Source organism: Prionailurus viverrinus, chromosome B4, assembly GCF_022837055.1.
Source record: "Prionailurus viverrinus isolate Anna chromosome B4, UM_Priviv_1.0, whole genome shotgun sequence".
NCBI lineage: Eukaryota > Metazoa > Chordata > Mammalia > Carnivora > Felidae > Prionailurus > Prionailurus viverrinus.
In genome coordinates, this window is record NC_062567.1 from 133,374,710 (window position 1) to 133,395,240 (window position 20,531).

The 20,531-nt window shown below is 55.1% G+C and overlaps 1 protein-coding gene across 13 annotated transcripts in view; it reads right to left on the reverse strand.

The window, feature by feature from the left end:
- TTLL1 (TTL family tubulin polyglutamylase complex subunit L1) overlaps nucleotides 1-20,531 on the reverse strand; it is a 31,611-nt gene that overhangs the window by 9,954 nt on the left and 1,126 nt on the right. For 3 of the 13 annotated variants that reach the window (XM_047866813.1, XM_047866814.1, XM_047866816.1), the window contains exons 2-9: nucleotides 17,987-18,018; nucleotides 15,646-15,716; nucleotides 12,403-12,519; nucleotides 6,833-7,041; nucleotides 5,983-6,163; nucleotides 5,218-5,352; nucleotides 4,517-4,625; nucleotides 3,611-3,687 (exon numbers count right to left, since the gene is read on the reverse strand). In XM_047866813.1, coding sequence (XP_047722769.1) covers nucleotides 3,611-3,687; nucleotides 4,517-4,625; nucleotides 5,218-5,352; nucleotides 5,983-6,163; nucleotides 6,833-7,041; nucleotides 12,403-12,515 — 824 coding nt within the window. In that variant the 5' untranslated portion in view covers nucleotides 12,516-12,519; nucleotides 15,646-15,716; nucleotides 17,987-18,018. Of the gene's footprint in view, nucleotides 1-3,610; nucleotides 3,688-4,516; nucleotides 4,626-5,217; nucleotides 5,353-5,982; nucleotides 6,164-6,832; nucleotides 7,042-12,402; nucleotides 12,520-13,558; nucleotides 13,718-15,645; nucleotides 15,717-16,918; nucleotides 16,938-17,986; nucleotides 18,019-19,094; nucleotides 19,112-20,531 lie in introns of those variants that run through there. The other 10 variants (XM_047866817.1, XM_047866819.1, XM_047866815.1 and 7 more) reach the window with 9 other exon arrangements.

Consider the following 20,531-nt stretch of genomic DNA (forward strand, 5'->3'; position numbering starts at 1 on the left):
CAACAGTGCAGAACCTATTTGGGATTCCCTCTCCTTTCTCTCTGCCCCATCCCACTCGTGCTCTCTCTCAAAATAAACTTTAAAAAAAAATTAAAAAAAAAAAGAACCACCACCTCTGTAGTTCACTCACAATTAGCAATTCATACCCTGCAATGAGGGTGGAGTATGTCACCCAGACCCCCCTTCAAGATCACGACACTCACTCTTCTGGCGGAGACCCTCGCTGGGAGCTGCCCTTGGCTAAGGGGAGCAGAACGGTCCAAGGTCACGCCCGCCCCAGCGGCCCGTAGTCCGTGACGGGCTGATGCCAGGGAATCTCGGTCCCTGCTGCAGCTGCGCCCCAGCTCGACCCTCCCTCTGCCCTGTCCTCACCCCCTTCCCTCCCCATGTTGCCCCAGCAAACCCCCCATGCACTCATCTCTGCCTCCGAGTCTGCTTCCGGAGAACCCAACCTGAGACAGGCCGGTGCCAGGCACCGTGGTCCAAGAGCACCCCACAACTGGTCACAACATCCCGTCTGCACGTAAGAGGGCTCGGGCTCGGGGAGGTTACCTGACCTGCCCAGGGTTCCACGCAGGCTGTGAGGGAGCTGGGACCCGAGCCTGGCTTTCCCACCCCCCATCCAGAGAGCTCTCTATTTCTCTGACTCTACACGTGAAATCTCTACCCCACTCCTCTTTTTTTGGAGGCAAAAAGCTAAAAATCCCAAAGTACATCTGGAGGTTGTGAGGCTAGGTTTCACTCTCCTAAATAAAAAGTTGAGAACTTTTGAAAAGAAAACCAGCCTAAGAAAGGACAAACACCACCGACTCAAAACGGACTTGGTTTTCATAGAAAAACAGAATTAACCACATTAAAAAAAAATACCTTTTGAGGTCAGAGACACATTTACACGTCAGTTTCACTTACCTTAAAAGACGAGCTACGCAAGCATGTTCACCTCAAATGGTCTCTCTAATAACTCAGTGTCTGTACCCCAAAAACAGGGACTCGGAGAAGTTACAGGGAAGCCAGGCTACCTGCCCACCCACAGCTTTCTTTTTCCAGTTACAGATTCTCACTAGCAAGGAAAGTTTACTTAAAAGATAAAGTTCAAGGGGCGCCTGGGTGACTTAGTCGGTTGAGCGTCCGACTTCAGCTCAGGTTGTGATCTCGCGGTCCGTGAGTTCGAGTCCCGCGTCGGGCTCTGTGCTGACGGCTCAGAGCCTGGAGCCTGCTTCGGATTCTGTGTCTCCCTCTCTCTTTACCCCCCCTCCCGCCCCCACTCGCCCTCAAAAAAAAATAAATAAATAAACAGGGGCGCCTGGGTGGCTCAGTCGGTTAAGTGGCCGACTTCGGCTCAGGTCATGATCTCGCGGTCTGTGAGTTCGAGCCCCGCGTCGGGCTCTGTGCTGACAGCTCAGAGCCTGGAGCCTGTTTCAGATTCTGTGTCTCCCTCTCTCTGACCCTCCCCTGTTCATGCTCTGTCTCTCTCTGTCTCAAAAATAAATAAAAACATTAAAAAAAATTTTTTTAATAAATAAATAAACATTAAAAAAAGAAATTAAAAAAAAGATAAAAGTTCTAGACATATAAAGTATACACGGCAAAACACTGTCTTCCACAAGCACAGACCTAAAAAGCGAGGAAATGTGTCCTGCTGTTAGGACTGAAGCAACACTAGTTAATCAGATTTACTCCAGGACACTCTATCAAATCAATCTGCAAACACTGCCCATGTCGGGATGCACCCCTGATCTCTCCATCCCCTTCTCTGCCTGCTGGATTGATCCCGCCTCCCGGTGCCCCCCGCCCCACACTCCTGCACCCCCTCCGCAGCCCTGCAGCCTCCCTTATCATCAGTCTTCTGTGATCTGCCTCCCCTGCTGGTCTCTGAGCCTCCTGAGGGCAGGCTGTCCGAGGGCATCTCTGTCCCAGGTGTCAGGCTATGCTCTGCACCCAGGGACACTCGGGAGATGCAGCCATAGACTGCTTGACGTGTCAGTGTCCCCTGTAACATCTGTCCTTCATGCGATTCTGAATCGGAGCCACGTGAGGCTACCAGCAAGTAGTCTCCTCAGAGGAAGGACTTCCTCACGTTAAAAAGCTAAGCATTTACCAACAGAACCGACAGGGACGGCACAGAGGCTTCTGGAACACTGCAACGATGCCAAGCTAAGGTCCTGCCTTCTGCTCTCTCCTTCCACGGGTTAAAAAAAAGTGACTTCTGTTTCTTATTGATGCAGCAGTGACTCAGCTGACTGGTGTCCTGAGAAGGCCCATCAAATGGAGCCCTCCCAATGTCAGTGTGGCCCTGCAATCCACGGGGGGGTTGGGGCAGGCCAACGTATTCTGCACTATCCTCAGAGAAACCAAGAGGACTGGAGGCCGGTCACTGGCCACACCCACACCCACTGGCCACACCCACACCCAGGCCTCACTAACTTGGCTACAAAGGGCCTGATGTCATTGCTCAGCTTTCTTCAAACGGCTGCGTCCCCTGAAAACTCATTTTCCCAATTCATTTTTTTTTCAAGATTTTATTTTATTTTTTACATTTTTTTGATGTTTATTTTTTGAGAGAGAGAGAGAGAGACTCAGAGTGTGAGCAGGAGAGGGGCAGAGAGAGAGGGAGACACAGAATCCCAAGCAGGCTCCAGGCTCCAAGCTGTCAGCACAGAGCCCGACACGGGGCTCGAACCCACGAACCGTGAGATCATGACCTGAGCTGAAGTCGGACGCTTAACCGACTGAGCCATCCAGGCACTCCAAGATTTTATTAAGTAATCTCTACACCCAACGTGGGGCTCGGACTTACAACCCGGAGATCAACAGTCTCACACTCCACTTACTGAGCCGGCCAGGCGTCTCCGTTGTTCCAATTCTTCTGAATAAAGTTCTGGCCAAGCCATCCTTTCTCCTCTAATCTTGACCATGTAACAGTGATGCTCAGAAGTTTGCTCTCACGGAAACCCGAGGGACAGTGAACCAGGGTTGGCCTCACACAGAAGACCGTCAAGGCCCTCAGTAAATGGTGGCCATTGTCATTTCATTACCAGCAAGGTAATACCAGGGATCTGTTTGCAGATGAGGAGGCCCAGGGAGGCTGTGCGACTTGCCCAAGTCACACAGAGAGAAGTGATAGATGGAGGACTGAGCCCATGCTGCTCTGAACAAACCCTTCAGTAGGTGACTCAGAAAAGCTTGGTTTGGGGGCGTCTAGCTGGCTCAGTCGGAAGAGCATGCCACCTTTTTTTTAATATATTGTTTTTAATGTTTATTTGTTTTTGTAGGAGAGAGACAGAGCCTGAGTCGGGGAGGGCCAGAGACAGAGACGGAGACACAGAAGCCAAAGCAGGCTCCAGGTTCCAAGCTGTCAGCACAGAGACTAACCCGGGGCTCAAACCCACAAACTGCAAGATCGTGACCTAAGCCAAAGTTGAATGCTTAACCAACTGAGCCACCCAGGTGCCCCAAGAGCCTACAACTATTAATCTTGGGGTCATGTGAGCCCCACAGCGGGCAAAGAGATTACTAAAACAATAAACTTAAAAAAAAGAAAGAAAGAAAGAAAGAAAGAAAGAAAGAAAGAAAGAAAGAAAGAAAAAGCTTGTTTTCTATCAATGCTTACCCTCTTTCCACTCCAATTATACAAAAAGGACCAGGATACTCAAGGCCTCCAATCAAGCAAGATCCAAACAGAAGAGTCTTTCATAAAGAAATGAGACCTTCAGAACATTTTTGTTAGGACCAGATTAAAGCCCCAAAGCCCACACAGAACCGACAAGGTCCTGGGGCCCGGCCTCGCTGGCCTCTCCAGGTACCTCTAACTCCACCACCCTCAGTCTGGGGGCTCCAGCCACCCTGGCCGTCTCTCAGCTCCTGCAACGCTCCTTCCTGCCACGGGATCCCGGCACAGGCTGTACCCTCTGCTAGAACGTTCCCTCCCCACCTCCACCCGGGTAACCCCTGCTTATACTTCAGGTCTCTGCTTGAGCATTTCTGCACACGGAAGCCTTCTCTGGCCACCTGGACCAGGGACTTCATTCCATGCTCTTCCGGATCTGCGTCCCCTAGCTTGAGAGCACGCGGCTCAGTTCGTGATGACACATTCACCGCTGTGATTACTTGACGGCCGTCTTCCCCTACGGGCCAGGCTCCGTGAGTGGGGACCATCAACGTCGCCCTGGCCACTCAGCACGAGACCAACCCAGACAGGTGCTCAGGGAGACTTTGCTGAACGAGTGGCCACGCAGGAGCCCTCTCGTGAATCCTTCCGCCACCCCCATGAGGGGGTAACAGGATCTCCTTTCACAAATGGAGAGACCGAGGCCCCGAGAGTTCCAACGGACGGGCCCGCGGCCACGGAACCAGAAGGGCTGATGTGCCAGGTCCTTAAAGCTCCCACTCCTCACGAGTGCCAGGGCATCTGGAATCCGGCTCCCGGACCCGCTTCGCCCGCGCACGCGAAAAGAAGGAGAGAGAAACCCACAAAAGCAGCCCATTTCCGTAAGCTGCAGCGAAGGGACGCACTCACCCCGTGCTTCTGGATGGCGACGTTGGTGAGATGAACAAACATGTTGTCCAGCTCGCTGGTGCTTGGGGTGTACTTCACCGTGCAGAAGCGGCAGAATCCAAGTTTATACCTGCGTGGGAATTCAGACCGCGTCAGCACGCTGAGGAGAAGCACAGATGAGACCGAACACTTTGCTCTCTTCCCAGAGCCGCTGTTTGCAGCATCTGGGGGACTCAGCTGGTCGGGCGTCCGACCTCAGCTCAGGTCACGGTCTCACGGTTCGCGGCTTCGAGCCCCGCGTCGGGCTCTGTGCTGACCGCTCGGAGTCTGGAGCCTGCTTCGGGTCCTGTGTCTCCCTGCTCTCTCTGCCCCTCCCCTGCTCACACTCTCTCTCTCTTTCTCTCATAAATAAACATTAAAAAAAAAAAAATAGAAAGACCTGCTTTTTGATTCAGGCCGTTAAAAGAGCTGCTTTTTCATTTTTTACGGTTCTTTTCTTCAAACGGTCACGCTAAGGTACAATTCCTAGGCCACAGGACTCCCCCACCTAAAGCGTGTGACGCAGTGGTTCTCGGTATACTGAGACTTGTGGGGCCACTACCACGATCGAGAAACCCTGTGACCGCCAGCCGTCACCCCCCACGCCGCTAATCTACTTTGTCTCTGAAGGGCTGCGTCTCGTGAGCTGCCGACCAACAAGACAAAACCCCAGCGACTCTCACATGTAACAGCGCAGTGGGCGGTACGTAGACACCAGCACGTACAAGCGCAGGTCAAACTTCCTCCCGCCGATCAGCAGCGGGTTGTTAATGTACAGGGAGATCACGTAGGCCTCCTTGGTGGACTGGGTCACAAACCTAAGGGCGGCGGAGACGGTCAAAATTAGATGGCAGAGTCCAAAGGCCCCCGTCGCGTCGGGGGGAGAAGACGGCGGTGAGCTGGCGTCCACGTGGGAGCCCCCAAGCCTGAGACCCCGCCCCAGAGGACAGTGCCAGCAGTGCCCCCCCGCCCCGGGAACCCACCAGGGAAGTGCTCCCTGCGCCTGACCCACCTGGGGGCCGGCAACGTGCACTCAAACTTCAATGCTCCGCACAGGGAGGTGACCCTGCCACGCCCGGGAACGGTGAGCCACCAGCCCTCCGGGAGAGAACCACCTCCAGCATCTCTGTACAGTTCAGGACCCGCAGAGGCAGGGTGGGCCCCAGACAAAACCGCCTGGCCTGGCATCTCAGTTCTGGGGAGCCCTCGAACGCTGGGCAGAGACCTGACCTGACGCGGCCTCACACTACCCCTGCTACTGATCACAGACACTCCCGTGTTCGCCTGTCCCATCCCCGTCTTGCCCCCGTGATGGTGCTGCTACTGTCCCCAGTTTACCCAGGTGAAGCATGTAAGCGTCCACAAAACAAAAGGTACTCAGACGGTAAGTGTAGACGGGGATTCAGACCCACACACCCTGGGCCCTGATCTTAAGCAGGTGCACTCACGAAGATGTTTTGCTGTCCCGGGACCACTTTTTGATCTGCGAGAGCTTGTTGATCAAAAAGATGCCCTTTCCCTGGGCTTTGCCACAAGGTTTCATGATCCAGGTGCTGGAGGGGCTTTTCCTGAACTCCTCCACGAACAGGTTGTAGTCCGCGGGCAGCATGTAGGTGACCGGAACGAAGTCTGCAAGGTGAAAAAGAGGACGATGGCAGGTGAGCTAGCCCAACAGCGGCCACGGACGGAAACACACTGCCATGGCCTTTCCGGAGGCTGCTTCATGCCCTCTGCCCCAAGCCAGCGCCTGAAGATCAAGGCCCTGTGCCGTTCAGTTCCCGTACAATAACCTCATCGCCCGTGTGCTAAGCGCTTTACAAACCTGTAATGCCCACAGCAACCTGTTGTCATTCCCATTTATCAGATGAGGAAACGGAGGCCCAGAGAGATTGGTTATATAATTTTTCCCAGGTAGGTAAAAGGATTCTGGAACTATCCGGCAGGCCAGCCCACCAGATGGAACAGGGACACGCCGTTCCGCCTGGGAACAGCCAGATGCGGTAGTGACCGCGAATTCCAAAACGCAGCTTGCAGCTCACGCCGTTTCCCTCCATCCACACACCGGGGACACTCTCTCCCTCGCATGCACCACATTCCCTGGGCACCCATGGAAACTCAGATCCCAACGTGAGCGCCAGCCTGCCCATTCCAGACACACGTGGAATGAGAGAGGCGCCTGTCACAGCTGGCACGAACATGTTCACCCACCAAAGCCAGCAGTCGCCATCCCGGTAGCTCGTGTGACTAAGGAACTCTAGGATTCATTTAACACGCGAGCCCAGTGAAAAAGGCACAAACCCAGATAGAGGTATTTCCCGTTTTCATCTTTTTCTGCCAGGGGACTCCCTTCTTTCTCCAGCTCCTTCCTGTATCTTTTAATATTCTTCACCATCAGATCCTTCCGGGTCAGTTCATAGTGGTTCGGAAAATGGTTGACTATTTGATCGTCTGAGAGCCGATAGCCAGTTTCGACACTAAAAACGTTTCGGATGGTTTGCACACTCATCCTAAAAGAGAAGCACAGAAGGGACGTGCAGGGCGAAAGCTCAGAGGAGGTCCCCGTGGTGGCAGTTCTCATTAAAGCTCGCGACCAGAAGGGCTGGCCTGTTCCCTGAGTCCCAGCACCCAGACCCGGAGATGCCCGGGCCACAGCGGCACAGCGTTGGGTCTGGTGACCGGCTGTGACCCGAACCTGAACTGAGGCAGGAACAATTCTGGGTCCGTCTTACAGTGGGCGGTGTCATTGCCCAGCACAGAGGAGATACTCGATAAATGCTTGCTGATGAATCAATGACACCATTGACTGCTGATTACAAACTAATGAAAAACGGCCTCCTTCAGGCTCTGAAATCAGGAAAACCATTTACACAGTATTTGCGCCCAAAGTCAAGAAGCACCCGGACCACTTTAAACCAAAATCACAGGGCAGGGGCGCCTAGGTGGTGGCTCAGTCAGTTAAGCGTCGGACTCCTGGTTTGGGCTCAGGTCATGATCTCACAGTTCGTGGGTTTGAGCCCTGCTCTGGGCTGACAGTGCAGAGTCAGCTTGGGATTCTCCGTCCCTCTCTCTCTGCCCTTATCCCGGTTGCGTTGTCTCATCTCAAAACAAATAAACAAACTTAAAAAGAAAATCACAGGGTGATTTAAGGGCTCTGGGTCATATTCTTGTAGAAACCGATGACAGGCCAGCACCCGAGTAAATGAGGACGGTTGAAAAGGAAATTGATTCCCTCTAATCCTCTAAGAAACCCAGCCTCCCGGACACACCCCTCCACCCTACCAGCCCCTCAGAGAGGCAGGGAGGGAGGGAGGGAGCAGGAAGGACTGGACTGGCACTCACAAGGGAGCCACAGGCAAGGCAGGCTGGCATGGCTTCTTGCTCTAGGCCCCCACCCCACCCCACCCCACCCCACCCCGGGCACCAACCTACAGAGGGCCCCAAGCACCCAAAGGGTCTCTTCTGAGTCTATGATCATTAGAATGATGGGGGAGTTTTCAAACTTTTAATTATGAAAGAGCTCAACCACAAGCAAAAGCAGAGAGGAAAGTGTAAGAGAATCCATTGCTCGCTTTCGGGGCTGCAACCAGGCACCCGGTCTTGTCTTGATTGTACCCCACCTGTGCCCCACGGCACTGGCTTATTTGGAAGCAATTCCCAGACACGAGATTCCAACCAAAATGCTCCTGTGAGAATGTCTAACAGTTACGGACTTCTTAATACATGATATCCTACTGGGGCACCTGGGTGGCTCAGTCGGTTGAGCATCCGACTTCAGCTCAGGTCACGACCTCGTGGTTCATGAGTTCGAGCCCCACGTTGGGCTCTGTGCTGATGGCTCAGAGCTTGGAACGTGCTTCGGATTCTGTGTCTCTTTCTCTCTGCTCCTCCCCCACCTGTGCTCTGTCTCTCAAAAATAATTAAATGCTAAAAAATTTTAAAGAGAGATACGATATCCTCCTTCGTACTGCTGTCGCAACTAAAAATAAGCAGCAGTGATTTCTGGATATCATCAAATATTAATCAGCGTTCATATTTCCCAAGTCATCTGATAAGTATTTTTAGAGCTCGTACAGATAAGGGTCAGGCCTTCTGATGAGTTGTTCTCTCTCTCCCGACTCGTTTAACCTACGGTCTCCCTGCTTTCTTTTTCCCTAGGCCATCTGTTTCTGGAGGACCCTGGGCCACTTGCCTTCTAGGTCCTCACACGCTTCTTCCTCAGCCCAGTGCCCTGGCTCCCGTGACACCTGTCAATCAGGAGTCAGACCGCAAGGCCCGGGGAGCTGCAGGGCCATTTGGGGCACACCTACAACTGGGCCCGCCACGCCGAAGTGCTCGTCAGCCCTGAGCTCAGCGGCTCCCATACTGGGCGGGCCTAGACCCTTAGGTCCTTAGGGGAGACGAGATGGTGGACCCTCTGCTTTCATTTCTTCTTCCTGTGTTAGCAGGAATATTTCTACAAGGAGAAATGTCCCTTCATCAACAATCTGGATACCCCAAAACATAGCTCATAGAGGAAAGACTAACTAAATGCTTGGTTCTTGCCCTTTATTTATCGGTTTTCAAGATAATGAGCTGCTACCCTACCACTCTCGGGTATGTGATGATATATTCTGGGTACCTCTTACTGCAAAGCGAGGTGCCTGGTGTTAGCAACTTAAGACAACAACCATTGGATCAGATCTTGTGGTTTTGTGGACCAAAACATTTTTTTTTTAATTTTTTAATCTATTTATTGAAAGACAGAGAGAGAGAAAATGCGTAAGTGGGGAAAAGACAAAGAGAAAGGGAACGAGAGAGAGAATCCCAAGCAGGCTCTGAGCTGTCAGCGCAGAGCCTGACGTGGGCCTTGAGCCCACAAACCGCGAGATCATGACATGAGCCGAAGTTGGATGCTCAACCCACTGAACCACCCAGGTGTCCCTGTGGACCAAAATTTTGGGCAGGGCTCAGGCGAGCCTGCCTCTGCTCCATGTGGCACAGACCGAGGCCACTCGGTGGTATTCAGCCAGCGGATGACCCCATTTGGAGGGTCCAAGAAGGTGTCGTTCGTATGTTTGGCACCTTGGTGGGCACGGCTGGAAGGCCAGGAGTGGCTGTAACTACCACACACAACACAGCTCCTCCAGCCAGAGAGGCCCCACCTGGCAGCTTGGGGCTCCCGCAGACAGTTCCCATAAAGGAAGGGGAAGCTGCTAGTTTCTTAAGGCCTGGGCCCAGACCCGTCTCACCTCGGCTCTGCTTTGGCCAAAATGCTTCTGAGACCAGCGCCGAGAGGCCTTGAGAGCTTCCTCCCTCCCTCCTGGACCCCAGCCGCCCCAGGAGGGCAAGCCCAAGCCAGCTGGCTGGAGGGCCACGAGAGATCTGTGGTGAGAAGCCACTGTGGTCCTGGCCAACGGCATCCAAGACCAGACAAGCCCCAGCTGGACCCCCCAGGTGACAGCAGGGGAAGCCCAGGCAGGATCAGCTAAGTCCTGCTGGACCAAAGGAACCGACCAGCCAAACCGATAAATGCGCGTGCTATGCAAATGGTTGTTCCAAGCCTTAAGTTCTGTGGTGTTTGTCACACGCCATCAATCTGGCAGTCGCTGATTAATGCATCTCCCTAGCGCAGCCCTGACTCCCATGTTTCACGTGCTCCTACTTCCTGCCCTATACTCAAGCTGTGATCAGAACACAGATACAGTTTCATAATATGTTTTTCTTCAGATTTTTTGTTACACGATTTTCCGAATTGCTTTATAAATTGTCCTAATTATTTTCATGGCTGCACCGTAATCCACTCGGTTAACTTGGTTACCTTTTCCTAACCATTTGACATTTAGCTGTTTCCGGTATTTTACCCTAACCAATTTTTAAGACTCGATGGTACACAGAGTGCTTAGGACAGGAGCTCTTAAGGCACCAAAGAGCCAAAGTTACACAGTTCCGCTCTTTTCCCTCTCTGTCTTGTGAAGACTGGCTCCAAGATGTTTCTTCCGTGGTAGGAAGCAGGGAGTCGCTCGACACCCTCCCCAGCGCCGATTAATTACCCAGAGAAGCCAAAAGGGCTCGCTGAGAACTGGCTAAGCCCATGGCACAGAGCCGTGGGACGCAGAGCGTAAGTACCAAACTCTCTTCTTTCAGAGCTCCCATGAAGCAGGGCTCTGGCTACATTATTTCGCTCTACCTTCGAGGACGTGAACCCGATGCCAAAGCCCACACAGGGGCTGCACTTCTCTACCAGCCTCTCCCCGTCTGCATTCCATGCTCCCCCGGGGAAACTGGATCGTGGTCTAAAGCACAGGTATCCTCAGCTGCCAGGGGAGCAGAGAAAGGGTCATCCCTGCAGTGGCTGCTGGAGATGGAAGCGGGCTGCCAGTCTACACCGCACCTGGGCCAGGGCCGGGCTCTGGGAGGCTGGGACCAGCCAGACAAGGTCCTCAGTGTCATCGGGTTCACAGCAGCGCAGAAAGACGGGACAGGCGGGGAAATCCCAAACCCTGGCACGCGGCACTTGCTGCACAGCACTGAGGGGAGCCGTCTGGGAGGCTGGAGGGGCACAGGTGGCTTCTAGGGCAGGAGGCTCGAGGAGTGGTGTGCGAAGGCCAGCGACCGCTGGCCGCTGTCACATGCCACACGCTCTGTGCTTTACTGACTCATTTCAGGCTTCCGACAGCTGTGTTTGAAGGGAAAGGTCAAGTCCTCTGCTAAGGGCCACACAGGCAGCAGCGGGGGAGCCAGGGTGTAAAGCCAGGCACGTCTTGGCTCCAGCGTCTGGACGTCTAACCGCCGGATGCGTGGCGTCCCCGAAGGATGGGCTGAGGAGGCAGAGAGCACCGCCCGTCTTAGCGGGTCGGCAGGGGAAAGCGTGCCGGCGGCTGCACTGGGGCGTGGGGGGGAAGGAAGTGGCTGGAACAGCAGGGAGTGGGTCTCAGGGAGTGGGGGACGCATAGGGTAAAAAGGCCCCCGGAGACCCACCAGCTCCCCTCCCTCAAAGGTTCGCTCAGGGCTCCGGGCGCGGGAGCTGCGGAGGATGGGGCCCGGCGAGATGACCACGGATCTGTGTTCGGGCGCACGACCCTGCCAGAGGGTGGAGGCCGGCCTGCGGCGGGCAGCACACCAGGCCCGGACAAGGGAGGACACGGGACCTCAGCCCACGAGGAGGGGGAGGCGGGGCGGGGGCAGGAGGCGAGGACAGCTCCCGGCTTTCTGGCCGGAAGGAGCACCACCAAACACATTGCTCTCCGGTTCGTGCGTCTCCCTCGCTTTTCGGTTGTCGTTACCCAGTGCAGCCAGCGCCCTCTGCCCTGCGAGAGGAAGCAAGGGAGGCACAGGCCCCTCCCCCGCGGTCCCCTTCCCCAGCGCCGGGCAATAAGGCACTGACTGGCGCCGCCAGGAGGGGCCTCTGGCTTCTCACCCGACCCCCCACGGGACTCGCCAGGCCGGGTTGTGCAGAACCGTCCTGGGACTTCAGACGCCAGGCTGGTAAACGGGAGCGTGAGGGCACCCCGCAACGCGTGCTCCCAAAGAGCTTGGGATGAAAGATGTGTCGGGGGGCGGGGGCGCCCCTCTGAGAACACAGCCTGTGCCTGGGCTACCGCCATTCACAAGACTGGTAAGAAGCCTTCAGGGGCGCCTGCGCGGCTGAGTCAGTTGAGCGGCTCTTGATTTCCGCTCAGGTCATGATCTCGCGGTTTGTGAGACGGAGCCCTAGGGTTGGGCTCCGTGCTGACAGCGCACAGCCGGCTTGGGATTCTCTCTCTCTCTCCCTCTGTCTCTCCCCCGCGCGCACCTGTGCACGCTCTCTCTCAAAAATAAATGAAAATAAATGTTAAAAAAGAAAAAAGCAGGCTTCGGAAAAACAACCAAATCCTGCTTTTCGTACTTACCAGTAGAAGTTCCAATCTTCGTTTTCTGTCACTTGGACCCATCCTCTCTTTTCAAAGTTATTTATCAGCACCGACTTCTCGATATCAGTGACCCATTTCACTTTCCCTGCCATAATCCTGGAAGAAGTCAACTTGTTAGAGCTTTGAAACGGCAGTGGCCACAAGCTTCCCCTTCGCACATCCCAAGTTCGACCTGCTGGGCAGTGGTTCTCAGCCAGGGGCCACTCTGGCCCCCAGGGGACATCTGGCTGCGTCTTTTTTTTTTTTTTAAGTTTATCTATTGATTTTGAGAGAGAGAGAGAGAGAGAGCAGGGGAGGGGCAGAGAGAGAGTGAGAGAGAGAGAGAATCCCAAGCAGGCTCCACACTGTCAGTGCAGAGCCCGACGCGGGGCTCAAACCCACGAACCTCAAGATCATGACCTGAACTGACATCAAGAGTTGGATGCTCAACCGAGTGAGCCAGCCAGGCGCCTCTGGCCTCGTCTTTTGTTGTCACAGCTGGGGGCAGGGAGGCTTCTGGCATAGTGAGTAGAGGCCAGGATGTTGCCCAATACCCTGCAGTGGACAGGACGCCCCTCCCCCCTCCCCCCCCCCCCAAAGCAAGTCCCCCAGGCCAAAATGTCAACTGGGCCAAGACTAAGAGATCCTGGCCTAAGCGGGGGAGAAAGACAGCAATCGGATAATCGCCACCCAGTGTACATCACGAGGCACGAGGCAGGGACAGCACTGGGGCTGTGAGAGCCACGGCAGGAGCTGCCCATCAGGGTGGCTGGGGAGAACCACCCTGAGCAGGAGGCCCTGGAGCTGACTTCCAAAGGGTGGGAGAGAGCACCTAACCCAGCGTGAGCACCCCCAGCGCCCCCAGCGCTCCCTGCCTCCTCCCCTGCCTTGCTCCAATTCACTCTCTGTAAGTGCCGGTGACGCTTATGTGTTTATCTGACCCCGTCACTCCCGTCTACCAGTCTCCGGGCTCCCCAGTGAGCTTAAGATACGCAGACCCCTGCCCCTCACCCGCTTCTCCTTCCCCTGCTGTGTTCTCACCACACTGGTGGACTGCTCTGCCCACACTCCACCCCGGGACCTTGGCACATGCTGGTTGTCTCTGCCTGCAGCACTCTCCCTCCCTCTCAGCCTGGCTAAGCTGCTGCCCACTCACCTGCCAGCATAAGCGAATGTCACCTCCTCCACAAGGCCTCCCTGACGCCAGGTACACAGGCACACAGCCCCTCAGCACTCCTGCAGTTCTGTCCCAGCTAGAGGGCAAGGGGGCCGGCCTTCTTCCTCGCTGCTTCGTGCCCAGGGCCTAGCACTGTGCCTGGGATGTGGTGGATGCTCCATTCAGACTGACCGACTATGGCCCCAGGCCTGTCAGTACCATGGCGTGACTTGGACAAAGTTAAAAGGTGGGCACCCAGGTCTGTGCTTGCTTTCGGAGAGGGAAAGAGAAGGCACTCCCGTGGGGCTCTCACACGAAATCAGCCCACTACCTCCTCAGAGGAGGGACTGTGGTAAGAGTGAGGGCTCTAGGGCTTGAGTCTGAGGCCCAGTTCTGACACTCACTTGCTGTGTGACTCTGGACAAGTTACTTAACCTCTCTGAACTTCTGTTTCCTTAGGCATAAAATAAGAGTAACGACAGCAACCACCCATCTCACGGGGTTATAGTAAGGATTAACTGAACGAACACGTTAAGGCACTGAGAACAGGGCGCTCAAGAAATATCTGGTGTTATGACTGTCATCGTCCCCCTTATGGGTAAGGAAGCTGAAGCTCAAAGATTAAGAACCCGTATGAGAATCAGACTGAACGCTGGGGCGCCCGGGTGGTTCAGTCGGTTTAGCGTCTGACTCTGGCTCAGGTCATGATCTCACGGTTCGTGAGTTTGAGCCCCGCGTCAGGCCCTGTGCTGACAGCTCAAAGTCTGGAGCCTGCTTCGGATTCTGTGTCTCCCTCTCTCTCCGACCCTCCCATGCTCACACTCTGTCTCTCTCAAAAATAAATAAACATTAAAAAATTAAAAAAAAAAAAAAAAAAGGAATCAGACTGAACGGGGCGCCTGCGTGGCTCAGTCGGTTAAGCATCTGACTCTTGATTTTGGCTCAGGCCGTGAGATCGAGCCAGCACAGAGCCAGCTTGAGGCTCTCTCTCTGCCCCTCCCCCGCTCGTGCCTGTGGGTGCCCACGCTCGCTCTCACACGCTCTTTCAAAATACATAAATAAACATCAAAAAAAAAATCATACTGAAGGGACCCATGGTGCCCTGATTTGAATTGAGGGTGACCCGACTCTGAAGCACCACCTCTTTTCACACAGTCCTCTGCCTCCCTGGCCTTCATTAGGATGATGCCAGCGGCCATGGGGTCAAGGTAATCGTCCTCTGTGAGCCAGAAGGTGCCATATGACAACGTAAGGCTGTTAACGTGGAGAGTCAGCAGTCACCGCACAGAAACGACGGTAGGGGCAGCTCGGGAGCCAGATCCCCACGGCTGTTACCCCGCACCCCTCACCGAGCAAACTCCTCACAGTGTCAAGACCCACAGTGGAGCCCGGGAGCCCGGTTCCCCACTTGAGTGCGGCCTCTAGAGCCTGCATCCCTGCCCAATCCGGCTCCAGCTCTGCTCTGCCCCCTCCAGTCCGACTGCAGACTCCAGGCCGGAAACGCCCACATCACCACCACCACCACCACCAGCAGGGGCGAAGTCCTACATCTCAGTGTGCCCCTGCCCCCTGGCACAGGTGCTGACCCACCCCGGGTGACCCAGCACAGTGCCTGATACCTGCCCTGTGCTTTAACAGTCAGTAAATACTTCCGGGGGGCCGGGGCGGGGGGAAGGGGGGAGTTGTCCTGGGTGGCTTAGTCGGTTAAGCATCCGACTCTTGATTTCCGCTCAGATCGCGATCTCGCAGTTAGTGAGATCGAGCCCCACGTCGGGCTCGGTGCTGACAGTGCGGAGCCTGCTTGGGATTCTCTCTCCCTCTCTCCCTCTGCCCCTCCCCTGCTCATGCTCTCTCTCATACTCTCTCAAAAATAAGTAAACATTTAAAGAAAATGCTTTCCAGGCACGATCCCCAAAACCAATAAGGCAGACCGGAGAGATATTCTCATCCTCACTTTACTGAGCAAGGACACGGAGCCTTCAAGGGGAGGTTTTCCTGGTGCGCCCCCGCCCCCCGCCCCCGGCTCCCCCTTTCCATCGTGTGGACAACGGGTGCTAAGGAAAACCAATCGCTCAGGCCGGACCCACCATAGGTACTTATGGAGCCAACAGGAACGTCCAATTTCTCTCCTTCAGTGACTCGTGCTGCGGGTTCTTACCTAAAACAAAACGAACACGCAGACGAAATGTACACGGCACAAGACCGAGAGACAGAGAACGCCGCAAGCCGGCGCCTCGCCACGGTATCCGGGACATACGTCTTCTGCCGAACAAGGGCACGCCGCCAGATGCTTCGGGGCCTCACTGTGCTAAGTATCTCTGAATTCTATTACTTTCTGGCTCCCGCGGCCTCGTTGAGCTGCCGTGACACTCCTTCGTTTCGCGCACCCCTGCCTCGGAGAAACACCACCACCTCCCCGCTGCTGCTCCGGATCCAGCTCCGCCAATCACACAAGGCGCGGTTCAAAGGCCGCCTCCCCCAGGGAGCCGCTCTGGTCACCTTTTCCCTCCACCAAACCTCCTGTATCCCTCTCCTGGGATACAGTCGGCACACAGAACTTCCCGGCTTGTGTTTTAGTTCTCTGCGTACGTTCCTTCTAGAAGTGTGCGAGGTGAGGGCTCTCTCAGTCACCTGTTTCCTTCTCATCCCACCGATTCTTTCTAGGTTCAGGTGGGAGCCTTTGCAACAGAGCTCACAGTCCCTTCGGCCGGCCCCTTTATCTCCAGATGGCGGGCTCAGTCGGTGAAACACGCGACTCTTAATCTCCAGCTTATGAGTTCAAGCCCCACACTGCGTGTAGAGATTACTTGAAAAAAAAAGGAGGAAGAGGAGGAGGAGGAGGAGGAGGAGGGGTGCCTGGGTGGTCCAGTCAGTCAAGGGTCTGACTCTTGGTTTCAGCTCAGGTCACGATCTCACAGTTTGTGAGTTCGAGCCCCACGTCGGGCCCGGTGCTGACAGTGCAGAGCCTGCTTGGGATTCTCTCTCTCCCTCTCTCTCTGCCACCACCCTGCTCACTCTCTCGGTCTCTCTCTCTCTCAAAAATAAATAAACTTAAAAAAAAAATTAACAACAACAAAAAAGGAGATCTGGACACAGACACAGGCAGAGAATGCCATGTGACGACACAGGGTCGTACAGACACACGGGGAAGACGGTCACGGGAACATGAAGGCAGAGATCACAGCGATGCTGCCACAAGCCAAGAAAAGTCTGGGTCCGCCAGAGGCTGGAAGAGGCGAGGAACCCGCCCCAGATTCTTCAGAGAGACCGTGGCTCCACCGACACCTTGATTTCAGACTTCTCGCCTCCCTGAGCCACCCACTTCGTGGCCCTTTGGCAGTACGGCCCTCGGAAACTTACGCAAAATAGAACCGTCCCAGACACGAGGAGACGAAGAAGAAACTTCCACCCATAAAGGGCTTTAAATACGCACGTGGGAGCGAGAGCACAGCACAGTGATGGGCGACAGGGCAGACCAGTTATTGACGGTTAAAAAAGAAGAGAAAGAAACGAACTCAGGCCACCTCTCCTTTAAAGACACACAGGACTTCTTTTCAGAAATGCACCGAACCAGCACGGCCACCACCACGGAGAACCAACGACGAGGCAGCCTGGGAGGGGCCAGAGGACCGGATGGCAGGTTCCTCTGCACCTGAACCCTGGAGACGGTTCGTTTCCGGTGCTCGCACGCCCACGGGTGCTCACTAGTTCTCTTGGGGCCTCGGCACTCCCCCCCAAAACGGGAATGAAAGCCACAGGTCCTTCATGGTATTGCGGGGGTCACGGCACGGTCGGCAGGTGTGGGGCTGGCACACCACAGGGACTCCGGTTCACTGGGTTGGAAACGAATGCCTCGGCTCTCCCTGATTCGGCCCTGCACACTCCTCCACTCCGCCCCACCTGCAGTGGGCCCACCGGGCCCTTGGCTGGGTGCTGGCGACCCTCCCCACCCTCTCGGGGTCGGTAATGCATTTGTATGCTATCACTAGAAACAACGGCTACCATTCACGGAACACCAGGACCCACGGGGCACAGAGCTGGGCAGTTTGCACCCGCTCTTCGCTACCACGGGTACCGTTCTGGCTCCCGGGCTGCCGGGGGGCAGGTGTTCTCCCCATTTATAAGATGGGGACAGTGGGGCTCCGAGAGGAACGGGCAGAGCACAGACAGCAGCCTGAGGACACCCACACTCGCCTCCCTCCCACAGTGTCGACTGTCAGTTCACCCACAGGGCCGGGGGTGGGCTGATTCATCTCTGTCCCCCCAGCACCCAGCCGGGGCCAGGCACAGTGAAGGGGGCTCGAAATGGTCTGCGGAACAGGCGAAGGAGCCAGCTGGCCAATCCGCCCCCGGCACAGAAGCTGGGGCTGCCTGCTTCCCAACCCTAAGAAATACTAAGCCCTTTGCCTTAGAAAAATCAAGAAATACCTGACGTCAGATGGTCTTCCTGTTACTTCCTCCTAGAAGAGGGGAAAAAAAAAAAAAAAAAAAAAAAAAAGCTAGGTTAACAGTAGCCTGCAATGAACTTGATAGGTCACCTCTCTAGTGGTTCCCAGGAACTGCGCGTTAAAGCCATTCGGTCTGCTGCTTTTCAAACTGAACGTCAGAAAACCTAACCCAGAAAAACAGTCAGTTGTGTGCTGATCTCTACGCTGACCGTGCTCGAAATCATAGCGGACTGTTGTCACCTCCTAAGGTACGTCAGCCAGGCAAAGGCATTCGGAAACCAGGCAGTTGACAATTTTCAGAACACGACGTGGGACCCACTCCTGGGGCCGGTGGGTGGGACCTTCGTAAGCTTGAGGACAGGCTGGCACAGGGATGGCCCTGGGGTCTGTGCTTCGACAGTCTAGCTTCTTTCTCACCCACCCCCTCAGCACCGACAGCCGCTCTGTGCTGGGTCCATGACGGGAGGCACAAAGCTGCCTGGGACGAGGTGCCTGTGGACGGTGTTGATCCAGGGAGGCAAGAAACACACCCCATCCGCTGAGGGCCCCAGCGGCAAAGTACGTCGGAGCCCCAACAAAGCTCAACTGTGGTCCTGAGGGGGAAGTAGCTATTAATTCATCCAGCAGCAAATCGTGCCAGCTCTACTCCAGAAGATTCCAGATCTGTCTATATATCTCTCCCCAGGGTCCCCGTAATCCCGGATGACCATGGCAGGCTCCCACTGGCTTCCCTAGTGCCGGCCGCACCCCAACGCACCCATTCTCCGCCCGGCAGCAGACTGACCCCTTTCACACGCACCAAGCAAATCGCGTCACCCTGCCCCTAAGCCTCCAGGGGCTTCCAGAATAAAGCACCCAGAATAAAGCTGTCAGTCTGCCGATGACTTGCAAGGCGGACCCCGTGAAATCTAGGCTTCCCGTCACCTCTCGGGCCTCGTCTCCAGCACCCTCCCCACGCGCCAGCTCTCTTCAGCTGCTCACACCCACCAAGCCGCATCCTGTTTTGAGGCTTTGCTCTTCCCCCTGCATCTGGCCCCTTCGCAAAGGTCAACCTTTCCGAGTGGCCTTCCCAATTCCCAACCACTCACCACGCTGTCGCTTTGCTTCCTGGTGGCACCCCGGCTGTGCCCAATCGTTCGGTCCGGGGCCAACTCAAAGCATGGCAGCAGCCGCACCACCAGGAGCTTGTTAGAAAGACACATTCCTGAGCTTCCCCCAACCCCTACACCGACGCACACGCTCAGACTCTCTGGGGGTGGGGCCCAGGAATCTGTATCTTAATAACCTCTCAGGTGAGATTCCTACCCCTGCCCAAGTTTGAAAAGAACTGGTCTAGGGGCGCCTGATGGCTCAGTCGGTTGAGTGTCTGACTTCAGCTCAGGTCGTGATCTCACGGTGTGTGGGTTTGAGCCCCGCGTCAGGCTCTCCGCACTGTCAGCACAGAGCCTGCTTCTGACCCTCTGTCCCTCTCTCCCTGCCCCTCCCCTGCTGGTTCTCTCTCTCAAAACTTACCCAATAAACATTTTACAAGAATCTTCAAAAAGAACCGGTCTAGTTCATGAACTCGGTTCCCCGGTGACTCCCTATCTTTGACACACACATCTCCCACCAGGAGAGCAGACATGTTGTTCCGCATTATTGCCTACTGAATCCCCTGCGTCCAGAGTAGTGTCTAAAAACAGCAGGTGCTCGGGGCGCCTGGGTGGCGCAGTCGGTTAAGCGTCCGACTTCAGCTCAGGTCACGATCTCGCGGTCCGGGAGTTCGAGCCCCGCGTCGGGCTCTGGGCTGACGGCTCAGAGACTGGAGCCTGTTTCCGATTCTGTGTCTCCCTCTCTCTCTGCCCCTCCCCCGTTCATGCTCTGTCTCTCTCTGTCCCAAAAATAAATAAACGTTGGAAAAAAAATTAAAAAAACAGCAGGTGCTCAATCAATATTTGACAAATTAACTAAAATAAAGATGGGAATTCCCTCCACACACCATCAAACAAGTGCTGTCTGCGCCAAGCAGAGAACGAGGCACGGCCCAGCCCCACAGGGGCCGTCAGCCCTGCAGGGGACAGAAAACCAGTAAAAGCACCCACAGATCCCACAGCTTTTGCAGGGGCCTGAAGCAGACCTGGAGTTGGGCGGATTTCTGCTGAGCGAGAGAACATCTCCGGGAATAGCTGGACCTACAACCCCAGGAGGACACAACTTTGCCAAAAGGCCTTTCACATCCCGGAGTTATGACTACAGCCAGTTACAGCCAGGACAGCCATTCAGGAGAAAAAGCAGGCAGAGGGAAGCACTTCCATTCATAGAGTCACTGCACTTTTCTGGGTCCAGCCATAAAAAAAAAAAAATAACAACAACAACAAAAACCGAAGCCCTCTCTGTCTCCATCCCCACTACCCCTCCCCCCACAAACACGCTGGTCAGTATCACTTTCCACAAAGTCCCAACGAGCCCAGGATTCTAAGGGCATTTCGATTCCTTTCCGGCCAGTCTTCCTTGAGAAGGAAAAAAAAAAAAAAATGCCACCCTTA